General features: G+C 37.7%; 1 protein-coding gene across 1 annotated transcript; it reads right to left on the reverse strand.

Moving 5' to 3' along the window:
* Positions 1–502: 502 nt before the first annotated feature.
* On the reverse strand, positions 503–14,397 carry Derl1 (derlin 1). Its single transcript, XM_015486429.2, has 7 exons — positions 14,250–14,397; positions 11,074–11,138; positions 9,812–9,838; positions 8,913–9,008; positions 7,383–7,435; positions 5,707–5,817; positions 503–2,712 (listed from the first exon to the last, which is right to left on the reverse strand). The coding sequence occupies exons 2-7, from the start codon at positions 11,101–11,103 to the stop codon at positions 2,574–2,576; spliced, it is 456 nt and encodes a 151-aa protein (XP_015341915.1). The 5' UTR covers positions 11,104–11,138; positions 14,250–14,397; the 3' UTR covers positions 503–2,573.
* Positions 14,398–14,794: the final 397 nt, after the last annotated feature.

Below are 14,794 nucleotides of genomic sequence, written 5' to 3' on the forward strand. Positions count from 1 at the left end.
GTGTCTTTCCAAATAAATAGGATCTTTCCTTCCTATCGTTCTGGTATTTCCCTAGTAATGGAAGAGGGAGGCACAGTGCTTCTTGTCACCCCATCCTCACATAAATGTACTCCAAGGTCAGGAATACAGACTTGTATGGTTCACCCCCAAGGCAAAAAAAAGGGGGGGGGGGATGGCTCAAGAATGTCATAGAATCTGCTTTCTAGAGTCTGGGATTAAACCAATTCTATAGACTTTAGGACTCAGAACCATGTGTAAAATCTACTAGAATACCTTAACAATCAGGTATGACTCCTAACCCAAAATTCAGAAGCATCCGCTTCATGAAAACCTGGGAATTGTGCATCTCCAACATGCGAACAAAATCGTGTACAAAAGGGTCTGCTGTGTCCCCCTAATACAAAAAACTGGATTTTAACTAAATGCTCATCGATGGAAAATTGACATAAACTACATGTCTAAAAGAGCACAAAAGGGACATGGAAACTTAACACAGACAACCTTCAAATTGTACATTTTAATTTACAATTTATACCAATAAAAAGGATTAGTTACAAAAAGGGATACCATCTATACAAAATAAGGATTTTTGTTTTCCATTCATAAAGAGAATCCACTGTCATGTCTTACCTTGCCAAGTCAAAACTAATTTATTTTGGTAAAATTATCCCAGAAAGATAGGTAATCCCGTCAAAGACCATCAAATTATCAGCTTCCTATGTTTGAGATAAAATTTCATTCAAAGAACATTATGCCTTCAACTGAAGAATTCCAAAAACTTATAGACCTTTAGAAAAACTACTGCTCTCAAGCAAATAGGTTGATATGGGGGCACAGAACCCCTGGTTCACTTACCATTAGAATCGTACACACACAAGTTTCCACTCCTGCAGTGAGTGCCCAAGCGATATAATAGGAGTAATGGCTTCTAAAACTTTACAAGTAAATTTTATTGTGGCCACAGGTCAACAGCAGGACATTTGACAGTTTAGGTGCAGACTCTCTCCACCTACTATTTTATCATATAAATTAAATATGGAAAGGTACACACAAACTTTATTAAAAATGAGGAGCTCTTTGCAAACTCATATTTCGTATTATAACACACATCACAGTTTAATAAGAATGGGGATGGGGGAAGGAGCCATACTGTTAGGGTACTTTTCCTGAAAAGAAGCTGATCAAAATGTCCAAAATCTTTTTAGCTGACTCAAAGTATGGCAGCCACTCACCATGCTCCTAGTTGTCTGCTTTCAGAATAAAAACAAACTATGAAACACTGCAGCCTACAAAAACTTTATTTGTTGATGAGCCGAGCTCTGATGGAAAAAGCTCACCTATGAAGGAGTCGTCATGGGTATTCAAGCTGGTCTGATTCACACTGTATATTCCAGACTCAAAAAATAATAAAGACCTTCAAATGCAAATGACTCTAAAGCCATTACACCTCAAATTATCAGTGATTCACTTAGATGTGCTTATATTAGCTTTAAAAAACGATTTACATACAGAAGAGCTGCACTTTTCTCACAATTAACTGAAACACTTGATGAAGAAAGGGCAAAAGGGAAAAAAAAAAAAAGAAAGACAATTTTAATAGGGCACTTCAATGAACATACATCCAGAATAAGAATGAAATGGAATCAATGCCCAGGAGCCTCCCAAAGGGAGCATCTCCCTGTGGCCAATGTGATTTGAAACCTCCCTATATAACAATTCAATGACTCTGGGTACACAAAGCCAATATGCCCTGCAGAGGAAACACAAAAGGATTGTGTTCACCATAGTTTAAAATGAACTCCTGTGTTAGAAGCAACTCCACTAAAATTTTGATCACTTAATTAGAAAACTGCCTAGTTATAACCCTCAACCCTCATTAATAGCAATATGGGCCCATCCTGACTCCGTGGTGTTTCATTAAGAACACCTGAAGAGGTGGCTAATGGTTGCTGTGGCTGTCAGGCTGGCACAATCCCCAAAGCTAAGAAAGTTTTTTATCCACTGCTTCAGTATTCTCCCTATTGTCACAGTTCTGCCAAAGGGGAAAATAACTGTGAACAAGTTCTTTGTGACCAAGCCTTGGCAAAGTCAATAAATAAGAGTCTGCCAAAGGCAGAACCATTTTATGGGCAACCCCACTAGCTGAAACTTTAGGGGATTGGGAAAAGTAGAAGGGAGGTGTGTGTGCAAGAAAGAGACAAGAATCCTTTTCACAGGGTTTGGTAACCCCACCCCAGGTGCCCAACTCGGTGCCAGCAGACTGGGAACCGCTAAAGCCCATTATTCAGACAGAAAAGGAAGAAAACACACCAAAAAAATAGTCAGTTTTGAAATTTGCACAGTTGATATTTGTTCTTCATAGCAGTAAGGACTTGAATGAGAATCATGAAACTTGAGGAACACTTGTATTTTCCTTCAGGATTTAAAAAAATTTGTCTCATACTGAAAGACTACATTCAGTGTGGGTCAGGTCCAACAGCGTTAGCTAGACTCGGTGTTGTTAAGCGCACCCAGCAGTGGGAAGAAATGCTGCCTGAGTGGAACGGCTGGTGGGCAGGCCAGATGCCACTCCTTCACTGGTCTCCAAGTCGAAAGCCCTGGCCCCAGTTGTGTCTACCACCTCCGCCATTTTGATCAGCAGCTCGCCTCATGCTAGCAGGGGGCACACCGAATCCTGACACCCCGCCTCTCCTGCTGGGCAGCCAGCGGTACCTGAAGAAACGGGGGAAACAAAGGCAGAGGAGAGAAGAAAGTCACTTCCACAGAATACCCCACCATTCGGCACATCTCCCTCTCCTGGGTGTTCCCATGGCATCTGTCATGGTGAAGGAGGCCAGGGACAATGCCTTATTTAACTTTGCTTTTTCAGCACCTAGCTCAATGCCCTGACCACAGATGGCACTTGCTTTTCATGTTTCTTAACTTTATCAAGCTTTCAGTTAAATTCACACTCTAAACATTTCTTTTTTAAGTGACTATAAAAGTATTCATGCAGAACAGTATGGAAACAAAAAGATTACACCCACAGGCCCAACAACTAGAAAGAATGACTGATAGCATCTTGGTATATCTAAATATGGATCTAACTGGATCAAAGAACAAAATTAATTCACTGCAAAGGACAAATCCACGGGCTGCATTTGAGCCCTGCACAGCATTTCCACCAAATGGTAAAGAAGGCTTTAGGGCTGTACTCATAATCTGTCCCTCAAGCACCTTCTTCCTATCTCCCAGACAGTGGGAAAGCTGAAGTCCAGAAAGGTTAGATGATTTCTTACTTTACAAATTAACAAATCAGAAGTCACCAAACAGCTAAGAAAACAAACCCAAGCCTACGCTCAATAGCATTTTCCCATTATTTCCCATTCTTACCTTTTTAGTAAACTGAGAATGTTTAAACCTATTCTACTTATCAGATCCTAACGTTTAAATTTTGCTTGAAAGAGTATGAACTGCTACCGTGCTTAAAGCCGTCTTGGCAGCCACAGCAAGCTCTGACAGGCGACTTCCCAAAAGAAATGTGACAAGTACAACCTTACACTACAGCAGCTACTATGTGACTTTATCCTTCAAGAAGCAGTTACCCTACACCAAGGACTGCATGTTTATAAATCCACCCAGTCTTCACAACAACCCTATGTGGAGGACATTACTATCAGCCTTGCTTTATAAAGGAGAAAACTGGGGCAAGACTGAAGTTCTTTGAAAATGACAGTCAGGATTCAAACCCAGGCAGCCCAACTCCAGAGCTGGTGCCCTGTACTCACTCCTTACTAAAATGCAGACTCCTGCTAACAGCAGTAGATGACTCTGGTCCTCATTTGTTGTATGACCCTGCCTCCATGCTCCTTCACAAAAAATCACGGTCACTCCTTTTACACAGAGAATTAACTATATATAGAAGATATAACTGCTTTCCTAAATGGAATGCAAAATACTGATCATCTTAGCAACTCAACTCTTATAAAACAAATACAGTTTTACCATTAAATCAAAGTGTACTCCGAAGTGCTGGGTTCTGGACATCTATAACATCTGATACAATATTGTATCTGATACAATAATATACATAATAAAATAAACACCTGAAAAAGGCAATGCTAGGGCTGCCTGCTTTGCTACTTACTCTAAAACAATATGGAAGCCATCTCCATTGCTTAAGCGGATGGTGAAATTAAATGCAAGTAATTAGTATAAAAAGACACCCAATTATACATAATCAACAAAAATTTATGGTAATTTCAAAGCAGTTACTGTTTTTGCAAGGAGCTACATTTTGTCATCTGATCTTTATGCAAAAATTAACAGAAGGGCTTTCACCAAGAAAGAAAGCTCAAGTGGAACACAGGATACAGTGTGCTACCAATTTTGTCCTTAGAATCTTGTACACTTTTGTTGTCCATTATTAAGAAATATCTATAAGCCCTTACGTCAGCGTATGGCCATTTAAAGTAAAAAAACTGCTGGCTGCCCACCAAAGTACAAGCTTTTTAATTGATGCATCTGCCATTCTACTTGATAAACCTAGATCAGAAAACCAAACCTGCTGGTATTATATCCTTTGATAATTAGAAAGCAGATTGGTCATTTGTTTTTTAGCCTGAAGGCAATCCAAGGCTCAGAAGAGAAGGAAGTTTCTTTTGATTCTCTTAAAGGAAAAACAAAACAATAAAAACAACCAAAAAAACCCATAGCAACAATACTACATGTTTCTGTTTACTACAGTTCACGATAGTCTTTTACAAACATATTCCTAACCTGTACAAGGGAGGTGGAGGAGACCTACTCCCATTTTGCTGCCCCCACAAACCCCTTGAAAGAATGACAGAATTGCAAAACACTAAAATGAGCAAGATGCAAAAGGTTGTTGTTGCTGTTTTTTTTAAGCTTTTAAATGCAAGCTATTACTGCATATCCCTGACATGAGATTAGGCGTGATTGTCAGGCAGACTGTGACACCCAGATGGTGATTTAACTGGTCCTGCTTCAACAGCCTTTTACTTCACTGACAGAATGGCCACATTACTTACATGCTCAAGTGTGTGAGAGTCTCTTCTGGGCTCGTCAAACCCCTCCCCACCCCCAACATTAGGAACCCAGCACAGGGCTTTTATTTACTAAGTACCTGTGCTGTGTTCCCAGCAGTGCGTCTTACCTCATCCAGTCCTGAGAGAAGGGACAGCCCCTCACTTTACCCACTTACAAAATGAAGTTTGGTGGTTTTATTAAGTAACTTTTCAATATCAAAACTAGTATACCAGGTGAATGACATTCAAACCCAAAGAGCTGTTGCCCCTGGCTGCCTCACTTTTAGCCAACCCTAAGGGCAAAGAAGGAACATAGGGATTGCGACTACATGGACTTCAAGTCTCTCACTTTAACTTCCAATAATGCTACTTGTTCTTTCTGTAATGTAAAATATAAAAAAGTTTAAAATTGCTAACCAGAACTAACTTACCCCTTCCTCAGTGGAAATCATGAATGAAACTGATTCTCCAAGGAAAGATCCACTGTCATCCTGTTCCTCTGCCCACCCCCTGCCCACTGTTTCACTCCCAGGAGCTGCGTCAGGTATCTCAGCCTTCTCAGCAGAGCTGATTCCCCTTCTGTGATGTCTCAACCTAGTCATCAGTGGTCCCTTCAGGGGTATCATGAAGGAGAACAAAGGTAGTACGACTACTGTATGGGGAGAGAGAAAACACTTACAAAAACTGAGGTGTGGATAGAAAATTTCTTCCTCCCAAGTCCATTGGGTATCTGAACATCAGGAAGAAATAAAGATGTCCAACAAGATTTCCAATTAGCTCATTGATTACCCTGCAAACAGAGAGTCAAATTAAAGACATTCGAGCAATAAGGGGAAATGCACCAAGTTTTAGGTAATAGCAAGAGGAAGAGCACCTTCACTCAGCCCATTTACAGTCCCCAGGAGTCTGTGATAGCTCTACAGTAGGCCCTTTTATAGTCTTGAGTGACAAATGCATTCTGAGGGAGAGGGAAAATCAGGCTGCTGAACCAATGTGGCCTGCTACTCTTCTAGGCCAGCAGCCCCTCTGACATCTCTTTCAAGCCTCAGCCTCTTCTCAAAATACTTTTTTTGCTACTTCCTGCTTCAGGAGTTGGGAAAGCTGCAAAGCAAGCTTCTAAGCACTTTCATGAATACTATATCTGCGAAACACAAGCAACTATACAGTCTACCAAAAGAGAAGAATGGGAGTGAGGAAAAGATGGCTGATAAGCACCAGCTCCCCCATCCTGGAGTCCTTATGCTTCTCTCTTGCTTTGCATCCTTGAGTGTAAGATACCACACAGACTCCTTAGGAAACCTGACCTACACCCTTCATCCTAAAATAATCTACTCCAGGTTTCCCAGGGTTTACATAGAGGTCACCCCAAGGTTTTACGGGTCCACTGTTACTATTACATATCTTTGTCTTCACCCGCAACATGATTCTGCAATCAATATCACCTTCCAGGTGGGGGACAGTAGCTTTATCATGTTCAGAACATGTTATGCTCTAAACAATCTGTTGCTCAATTCATTCACTTCTCCCAATTTACATGCAGAAGTCAGTATCACACAGAACAAATGTGTCAGATACATGAAGAACTCATACCATTAAATTCTATTAAACTCTCAGAAAATATTTTTAGTGTTAGAAATGGGAGATCTTGCGTGGGACAGTGTTGTACACCTGTAATCCCAGCAACTCAGGTGGTTGAGAATGCCTGCAAGTTCCAGGCAGCCTCAGCAACTCAGCAAGGCCCTTAAGGAACTTAGTGAGACCCTGTCTCAAAATAAAAAATATAAAAAAGGCTGGGTATATAGTTCAATGGTAAAGCACCCCAGGGTTCAATCCCCAATACCAAAAAAAAAAAAAAGAATAGAAATGGGAGATTTTAAAATAGCTGCACCTTGATATTTGACCTTGCTTAGCCTAAATTTCTATACCATCAAACCACTTACAAAACTACTTCTCATCTGCACTTCTGTGACAGTGAGCAGTTTCCAAGGCATTCAAGAAATGCCTTAAGACACAGCAAGTCTACAGAGAGCTCTTACAGGAGTCATCTCAGACACAAATTAGTACTACATTGGCTTAGTCTGAATAATCAATTAGGAAATGCATATTTTTTCAAACACAATATATAGAAGACACTGTCTAATGATAAGCTAACAAAATTATAACCACTCAATGTTCAACGTAATAAAATCACCCTACAATTTAACCAATTACATCAAAATGTAACTATTCTTTAAGGTTATAATACATCAATATTAAGATTCTTTAGGATTTTATTAAATTTGAAAAAGAAGATAAAGATGAATAGAAATTTCCCAAGGATCAGTTTCCAATTAAATAAATCCAATTATCACTTACGAGCCTCCAATGATATAGTTGAATCCAAGGATAACCCAGGGTAAATAACAGGCCTAGGAAAAAAATATATGTAAACATAAATACCCACACCTGAGGAGGACAAGCTGCTATGGGGACTAAAATGGGAGGAATATATTCATAAGGGCTTTAATAAATCTTTTGGAAGGTCACTGCAAAATTTTTCAGATCAATCTATCATCATTCCTACTATACTTTTAAAACTTCCTGTTGAAAATGAGACTTATTTGTAACTGGAAGATCAGAGTTTGTTGCCCATAGTTCAGATGAAGTTTCCTGTCCTGCTGAATTAATATTAAGGAAGAGCTTCAGAAAGTAGACAAGTATCTTTGCACGCTACTAAAAACACAATTTATAACAGAACACACTAAGATTCCAACCAATGAATTACTACAAATAGTTACCTTGAATTTTTACATCATTACACATTGATATCTTTTACTAATATGTTCCCAAGTGACAGTTCTACACGTGTATTAAACATCTAAGTCCCCTATCAACTTCAAGACCTCCCACCAAAGGTTAAGGGCATTGCAAGGAACGCCACAAACTAGTAAAGGAAGGCTTATACATTAATAACTTTAAGGCAACTTTGAGGTAAATACTATAACAGGAACATAAAGCACTACAAAGGCCCAAGACCAAGACTAATTAATTACAGGCAGGAGACTTGAGAAATACATTCGGTCTCGGATGGGTAGAATTTGCAAGAGGAAGGATATCAAAAAGATGTTAAAGGTGGGGCTGGAGTTGTGGCTCAGTGGTAGAGTGCTTGCCTAGCATGTGCGGGGCACTGGGTTCGAGCCTCAGCACCACATAAATGTAAAATGTGTGTCTACCTAAAACTTAAGAATAAATATTTTTTAAAAAATTTAAAAAAAAGATGTTACAGGTGAAACATTGTTAGAACAGGTACAAAGGGAAATGTTTTGGAGGCAAACAAAAAAATCTGTTTTCACTAAAGTGTTAAGCACATAACAGAGTGAGAGAGTGATAAGAACAGATCTTTGAGAGAGAGAGAGAGAATTTTTTTAATATTTATTTATTTATTTATTTTAGTTTTTCGGTGGACACAACATCTTTATTTTATTTGTATGTGGTGCTGAGGACCGAACCCAGTGCCCCGCGCATGCCAGGTGAGCACGCTACCACTTGAGCCACATCCCCAGCCAAAAACAGATCTTAAATGGCAAGTTTCACATGGTAGCTTTCCTTCTAAAACACAAACACACACACACACACACACACACACACACACACACACACGAGATCAATCAGGGATATACATACCCCTGAGCAGCCTGAGGTACAAAGGGGATGGGGAAGTAACAATAGTTAACAAGGGACTCTGGGTCTGCTGAGAGCTGGGCTACAGAGGGGAGAAAGGGGCTTGCCTATGGTATACTGCTCTGCAGTGACCTCTTCTGGACGAGTCAGAAAGTACATCTCTTGGCTGAAGAGATTTCTGCAAAGACAAATGAAAAGGAAGTTTTTCCAACTAAGGTAAAGTACCTTAAATCGTGTTCCAAACCAAAATGATACAATCATGTCTCTGTTCAGCTGGGCCCAGACATAAAGTACTGACATGATCAGAGGAATCATCAGCAACTGCAAAAGAAGTCAACATTTAAAAACCAGGCTCCAAGAGCACTTAAAGGGGGTTAGTACAAATCTACTATGCCTTTTACTCCTCCCCTCCAAAAAACTTTTCACAGGTATTCAAAAAAACAAAAGAAAATTCAACTGATCAGAATTCCAAAAGATCCTATTATTTATCATACAAAAAATGCTACAAAACTCTATAGTAAAATACAACATAATTATATACTTTAGACATATAGTAAAATACAACACAATTATATATTTAAATATCAGAGTCAAGGTATTATTTGAAAAAAAAAGTTTAATTACCATATAATCTCAACTTTTAAAAAATAGAAACCATCACACATGCCTAGAAAATACTGCATAAACATTATTCTCTTTTTTTTTTAAGTTTTTGTTTTTAAATATTTATTTATTTATTTATTTATTTATTTATTTATTTATAGTTTTTGGCGGACACAACATCTTTGTATGTGGTGCTGAGGATCGAACCCGGGCCGCATGCATGCCAGGCAAGCGCGCTACCGCTTGAGCCACTTCTCCAGCCCCAGCATAAACATTATTCTCAATGTTCAAACATAATATGAAAGAAACTATGAGCAAAAAAGCAATAATTTCAGTAACTCATATAGGAGCTTCAAAGTTTAGCAGACTTAAGATCTTCAAAATACAACATCTATCATTGTTGTATAAGTTCAAAAATAATAATTAACCACACAGTTCATATTAATTCTAACTTGTCAAAGGCTATTAGTAGTAAGTCTAAATAGATAAAAGGGCAAATAGATAGTTAAAGGGACACTTACTTGCATATCCATTGCTAAGCCAGTAATCTTGGTTTATACAGTTAAAGATCAGATATAAAAAAGTTTTCTGTACCCATCAAGACTGAGCGGGTTATTATCCCCCATTTAAAAGTTCATTTCATTCCTATGTTCTGAAGAAAAATACTTTTCTGTTATTTAGACTATTTAACCCATTTTGTGCCATCAATCCAGATGTGGAACACCTATAAAACAAACTGAGTGACAAATATACCACTTATGTTAACTTTGAAATAATGTCTGAATACTTTTTTATTCATAGAATTGAAAATCTGGAAAAAAAAAAAAAGAATTGAAAATCTGGGACTTAATGGGTTAAAAAAAAATTGAAGAACACAAAGGTTCAAATCTTCATCATGAATATTCCATAAGACTATACTTCAAGGAGAAACAGAAGTTAACAGCCTCAGCATGACTTAGTCACCTGGTGTCTCCTTTCTGTGCCTTGCCTTTGTGTTTTAGTATCTCTCCTTCAAGTAGGGGATAGAGATGCCTGTGCATCTGAAATAAATAATGATTCTACTCACACTCATGGCTCTAAAGCATGGATGAAGTCCAAAACTTTTTTTTTTTTTCATTCCCTTAAAGGAAAGGGTATCCAAAGTCCTACATTTTCTGGCTCTTGGCCAAGTTTAAACAGAGACTGAGCCCAACAGAAACTGTGAGCCACCAACTCTGCCCAGGACTTGAGCCATGGAGTCCCTTCTGCTACTTTTACCATCTGTAAAAGCCTCACAGTTGGAAGGGTACTGCAACTGTGGTTGATATAAAGCAGAGACGGACTGTATCCAGAGATGGATAGTCTATAGAGGGACTAAATTATTATTCAGGACCCCAAAAGGACAGCAATGGAGTCAGAAAACACTGCTGTTGCAAATTAATCTTCTGATAAGAACCACAGATTTCAAAAGCTGTCTCATGGCATGGAATCTCTTTGTGCTTCAGTCAACAAGCTGTCACCCATGAGAACACAGAGAACTGAGAACAAGGAGAAGGAACAGTAATAAAACTCAACCAAATGTAGAAAAACCCCACAATAGCAATGTCAAGAAAATGCATCACTTAAGGACTAAATGATTTACCTCAGTTTTTTAGAAGAAATTCAATTATTCTTCTTAATTATTAACTGTAGTAAACAAAGATGCAAAAACTATATAGTTTGAAATTTTATAGAATACTATTTCTCAAAACCTTAAAAAAAAAAAACTGGTTCATTTCTGGCCCAAAATAACACTGAAGGATACCACGATGCAAATCCAGTTAAAGAGAAGCATGAATAAATAGTCTGCCGGCCTCCCATCAAATGCTCCTGGAAATGAAAATAAGCCAAATGTCATGGTTAAGAACAGAGAGAAACACTTAAGCACAACTACACTGGCAGCTCACTATTGTGACCACTATTATTTGACACACACATCACCACTTGTTCAGCAGCAGTTTGGGTACTGGGAGAATTCAGTCTCTGTCTTCACAGAAAGTATTATATTCCAGTATGGGAAAATGACATGAGGGAGAAAGGGACACAAAATGAGAGCCAACCTTTCCACAGTTTGACTTACTCTTCACACTGCATTTGTGAGGTGTGATGGAAAGACCTATGACCCTCTTCTTATAGATGAGGAAATAAAGTAACATGACCAAAATCACATGGCTTGCTGGAAGGTGAGTGAAGTCTAACTACTAGTTCATGTTCTTATCACTGCACCATTAACCAGGTCGTGTTTTATTACTGGGCAGAATAATTAACAGCCCAACTCTTCTAATGATGATTCCTAATCAGAAGCAGAGAAAAGAAACACAATAACTAAGTCACTCTAGCTCAAAACTTACCTTTCCTCCCTTCCACATTTTACCAGTTATATTAAAAAAGAAAAAAAAAAAACTTAAAAAGTGTTAGAAAAGCAGAAGAATATATCTAAAAGAAAATAGGTTTCTTCAGCCACAGTGTTAATGATGCTTCATGCTAGAGAGCCACTGTGATGAATCAAAGCTGAGATTCTACTGAAATTTCTGAATTTTAATTATAGCTGTGCTTCTTTGATAATAGTTTCACTTGTGATTTCTAAGGATTCTTTAGATTGAATAGTTAAGATATTATAATCACACCAACTATAGTACTATGTTATTTGGCATATTTACAAATAACTGGTCTCAAATTGCAGGCTTGTAGTTCAAATCAGAAACCTCATAAATAAGCCTACATTGCTATATACTTAACCAATTTAGCCAGGCAGAAAAATATGCAAGTGGCAAACATTTTGTCAAAATATTAACATGAGGCAAAGAGAAAATGGGGAGTAAGTATACCTGGGTTCCAATCCTAGTTATCCTATCACAAATAACTCCGTGACTTCTAGGTCATGTCACAACTGCTCCAAGCAGTTTTCTTGTGCATGAACTAAGAAGGTTAAACAGATGATCTCAAAAATTCATTGCTATACTACTGTTCATAGCAGCATTATTCTTAATAACCAAAAAATTAATCTAAGCCAAATGTCTATTAACTGATAAACAGATAAACAAAATGGAGTGAACTCCTAATATATATTACATGGAAGAAACTTAAAAATATTATACTAAGTGAAAGAAGCCAGTCACAAAAGGCCACGTAATGATCCCATTTGTAAGACTATTGTAAAGTTGATTATGAGCTGGGCACGGTGGCACCTACCTCAAAGCTATCTGGGAGGCTGAGGCAGAAAGACTGCAAATTTAAGGCGAGTCTGGAGCAACTCAGCAAGATCCCATCTCAAAATTTAAAAAGAGCTGGGAGTGTAATTCAATGATTTGAGTGCTTGCCTAGCATGCACAAAGCCCAGAGTTCAATCCCCAGTACCACTAAAAAGATGATTATGATAATGTTTATACAACCATGACAATACTAAAATCCACTGAATTGTATACTTTACTGAATGAATTGTGTGATATGTGAATTATAGTCATCCCTAGGTATACATGGGGGATTGGTTCAAAGACCCCCCTCAGATACCAAAATCTGCAAATGTTCAAATTCCTTATATAAAAAAATGGTATATACTATTTGCATATAGCCTAAATACATGTACTTTAAGTCACTTCCACATTAGTTGCAGTATCCAATACAATGCAAACACTATACAAATAGTTATTATACTGCATTGTTTAGGAAATAATGACAAAGAAAATTCTATACAGACTCATTTATTTTCAAAAAATTTCCAATGTAGATGTAGGGAGACAAGCAAGTGTGTATCTCAATGAAGCTATTAATTAAAAAAAAAAAAAAACAACTCTCAGCCTGAACATTTCAAAGTGTTCTATGACTGGGAAAGAGGGGGCAATTTCTAAGAAACTAGGCCTACTAATCCACAGATTTCTTAAATGTTATTCAGGTAGAATAATATTAAAAATTAGGTGTATTTGAAAGGCATGTATTTGCCAGGTATGGAGCACCTATAATCCCACCTATAATCTCAAGAGGCTGAAGCAGGAAGATGGCAAGCCCAAGGCCAGCCTTGTCAACTTAGTGAGACCCTACCTCAAAATAAAAAATTAAAAAGGCTGGGGATGTGGCTCAGTGGCTCAGTGCCCCTGGGTCCAATCCCTGGTACCAAAAAAATAAAAATAACATTAGGATATTCTTTTCCTTTCTTTTTTTTTTTTAGACACAATACCTTTATTTTATCTATTTATTTTTGTGTGGTGCTAAGGATCAAACCCAGTGCTTCACAAGTGCTAGGCAAGCACTCTACCACTGAGCTACAACCCCAGCCCCGAAGATTATTCTTTAAGTCCTTACATTTCAGAGGTAATTACTGAAATATATACAAAGCAAATGATATCATTCATTTCTGGTGTTTTGTTCCAAAGGGGGAATAGCCACTGATACAGATAAAATAATATTTGCTTATGAGAAACTTGTTAGAGGTGAGTGATGGTCAAATGGACTCATACTGACACATTACAACATGGATGAATCCTAAAAAACATGCTAAGTGAAAGAAGCCAGTCACAAAAGGCTATATGAAATGTTCCAAATAGGCAAACGCACACGGAAAGATCAGCAGTGGTTAGAGACTGGGAGGAAGCAGGGAATGAAGAACAACTGCTTTGGGTTTTGAGCAGGGAGGGTGATGAAAATATTCTGAAAGTAAACTGTGATGACAATTAAATAACATTGTGAATATATTCAAGATCACTAAACTGGACACTTTAAAACAGTAAAATGAATTTTATGTTATGTGAATTTGATCTCAATTAAAAAGTTCAGTGATTTTTTGACTCTACTTTTGTACATGCTTGAATTTTTACATAATAGAGCATGTACTATCACTATGCCATCTCTTTATATAATGCTAACTACCCTCAAAATTCTTCCAAGTAAATATAGGGTTAGTAATTAAGAAAGAAACAATACATAAAACAACTATGGATAACATACCTGTTTCAAGTCGTGTAGAATACTGATATAAGAAATACAAATTGACCAAATAAAGAAATCCAGTTCCTGGACCCACAGGAAAATAAAAGGTGGCAGTGATTGGCCTCCAAATCTGTCCAGATCAAAATAAACACAGCTGTTAGTTTCTCTAAGCTGGGTTAATTTTTTAATTTTAATTAAATAAAATTAACCCTTGTGAAGCATTTTCCTCAATAAGAACTACTAACGTGATACCATCAATAAAATTCAAGAAAACAACTGAAGAAAAGTTCATATCAATTACAAATACATCAATTTGCAAATCAACTGAATGACATCATAAAATAAGCCCTACTATTTCTAAACAAGTTGGGGGGAAAAAAAACACAAATACTATAGAAGTATATGGTTAGTCTTTACTGAAATCAGGCATATAAGGCAGCCTAGGTCAAAATGAATTACTGCAAGGTGTGGTGGCACACACCTGTAATAATCCCAACATTCAGGAGGCTAAGGCAAAAGAAATGAAAATTCACAAGTTTGAGGCCAGCCTCAACAACATGGGG

The sequence above is a fragment of the Marmota marmota genome, unplaced genomic scaffold, assembly GCF_001458135.2.
Source record: "Marmota marmota marmota unplaced genomic scaffold, marMar, whole genome shotgun sequence".
NCBI lineage: Eukaryota > Metazoa > Chordata > Mammalia > Rodentia > Sciuridae > Marmota > Marmota marmota.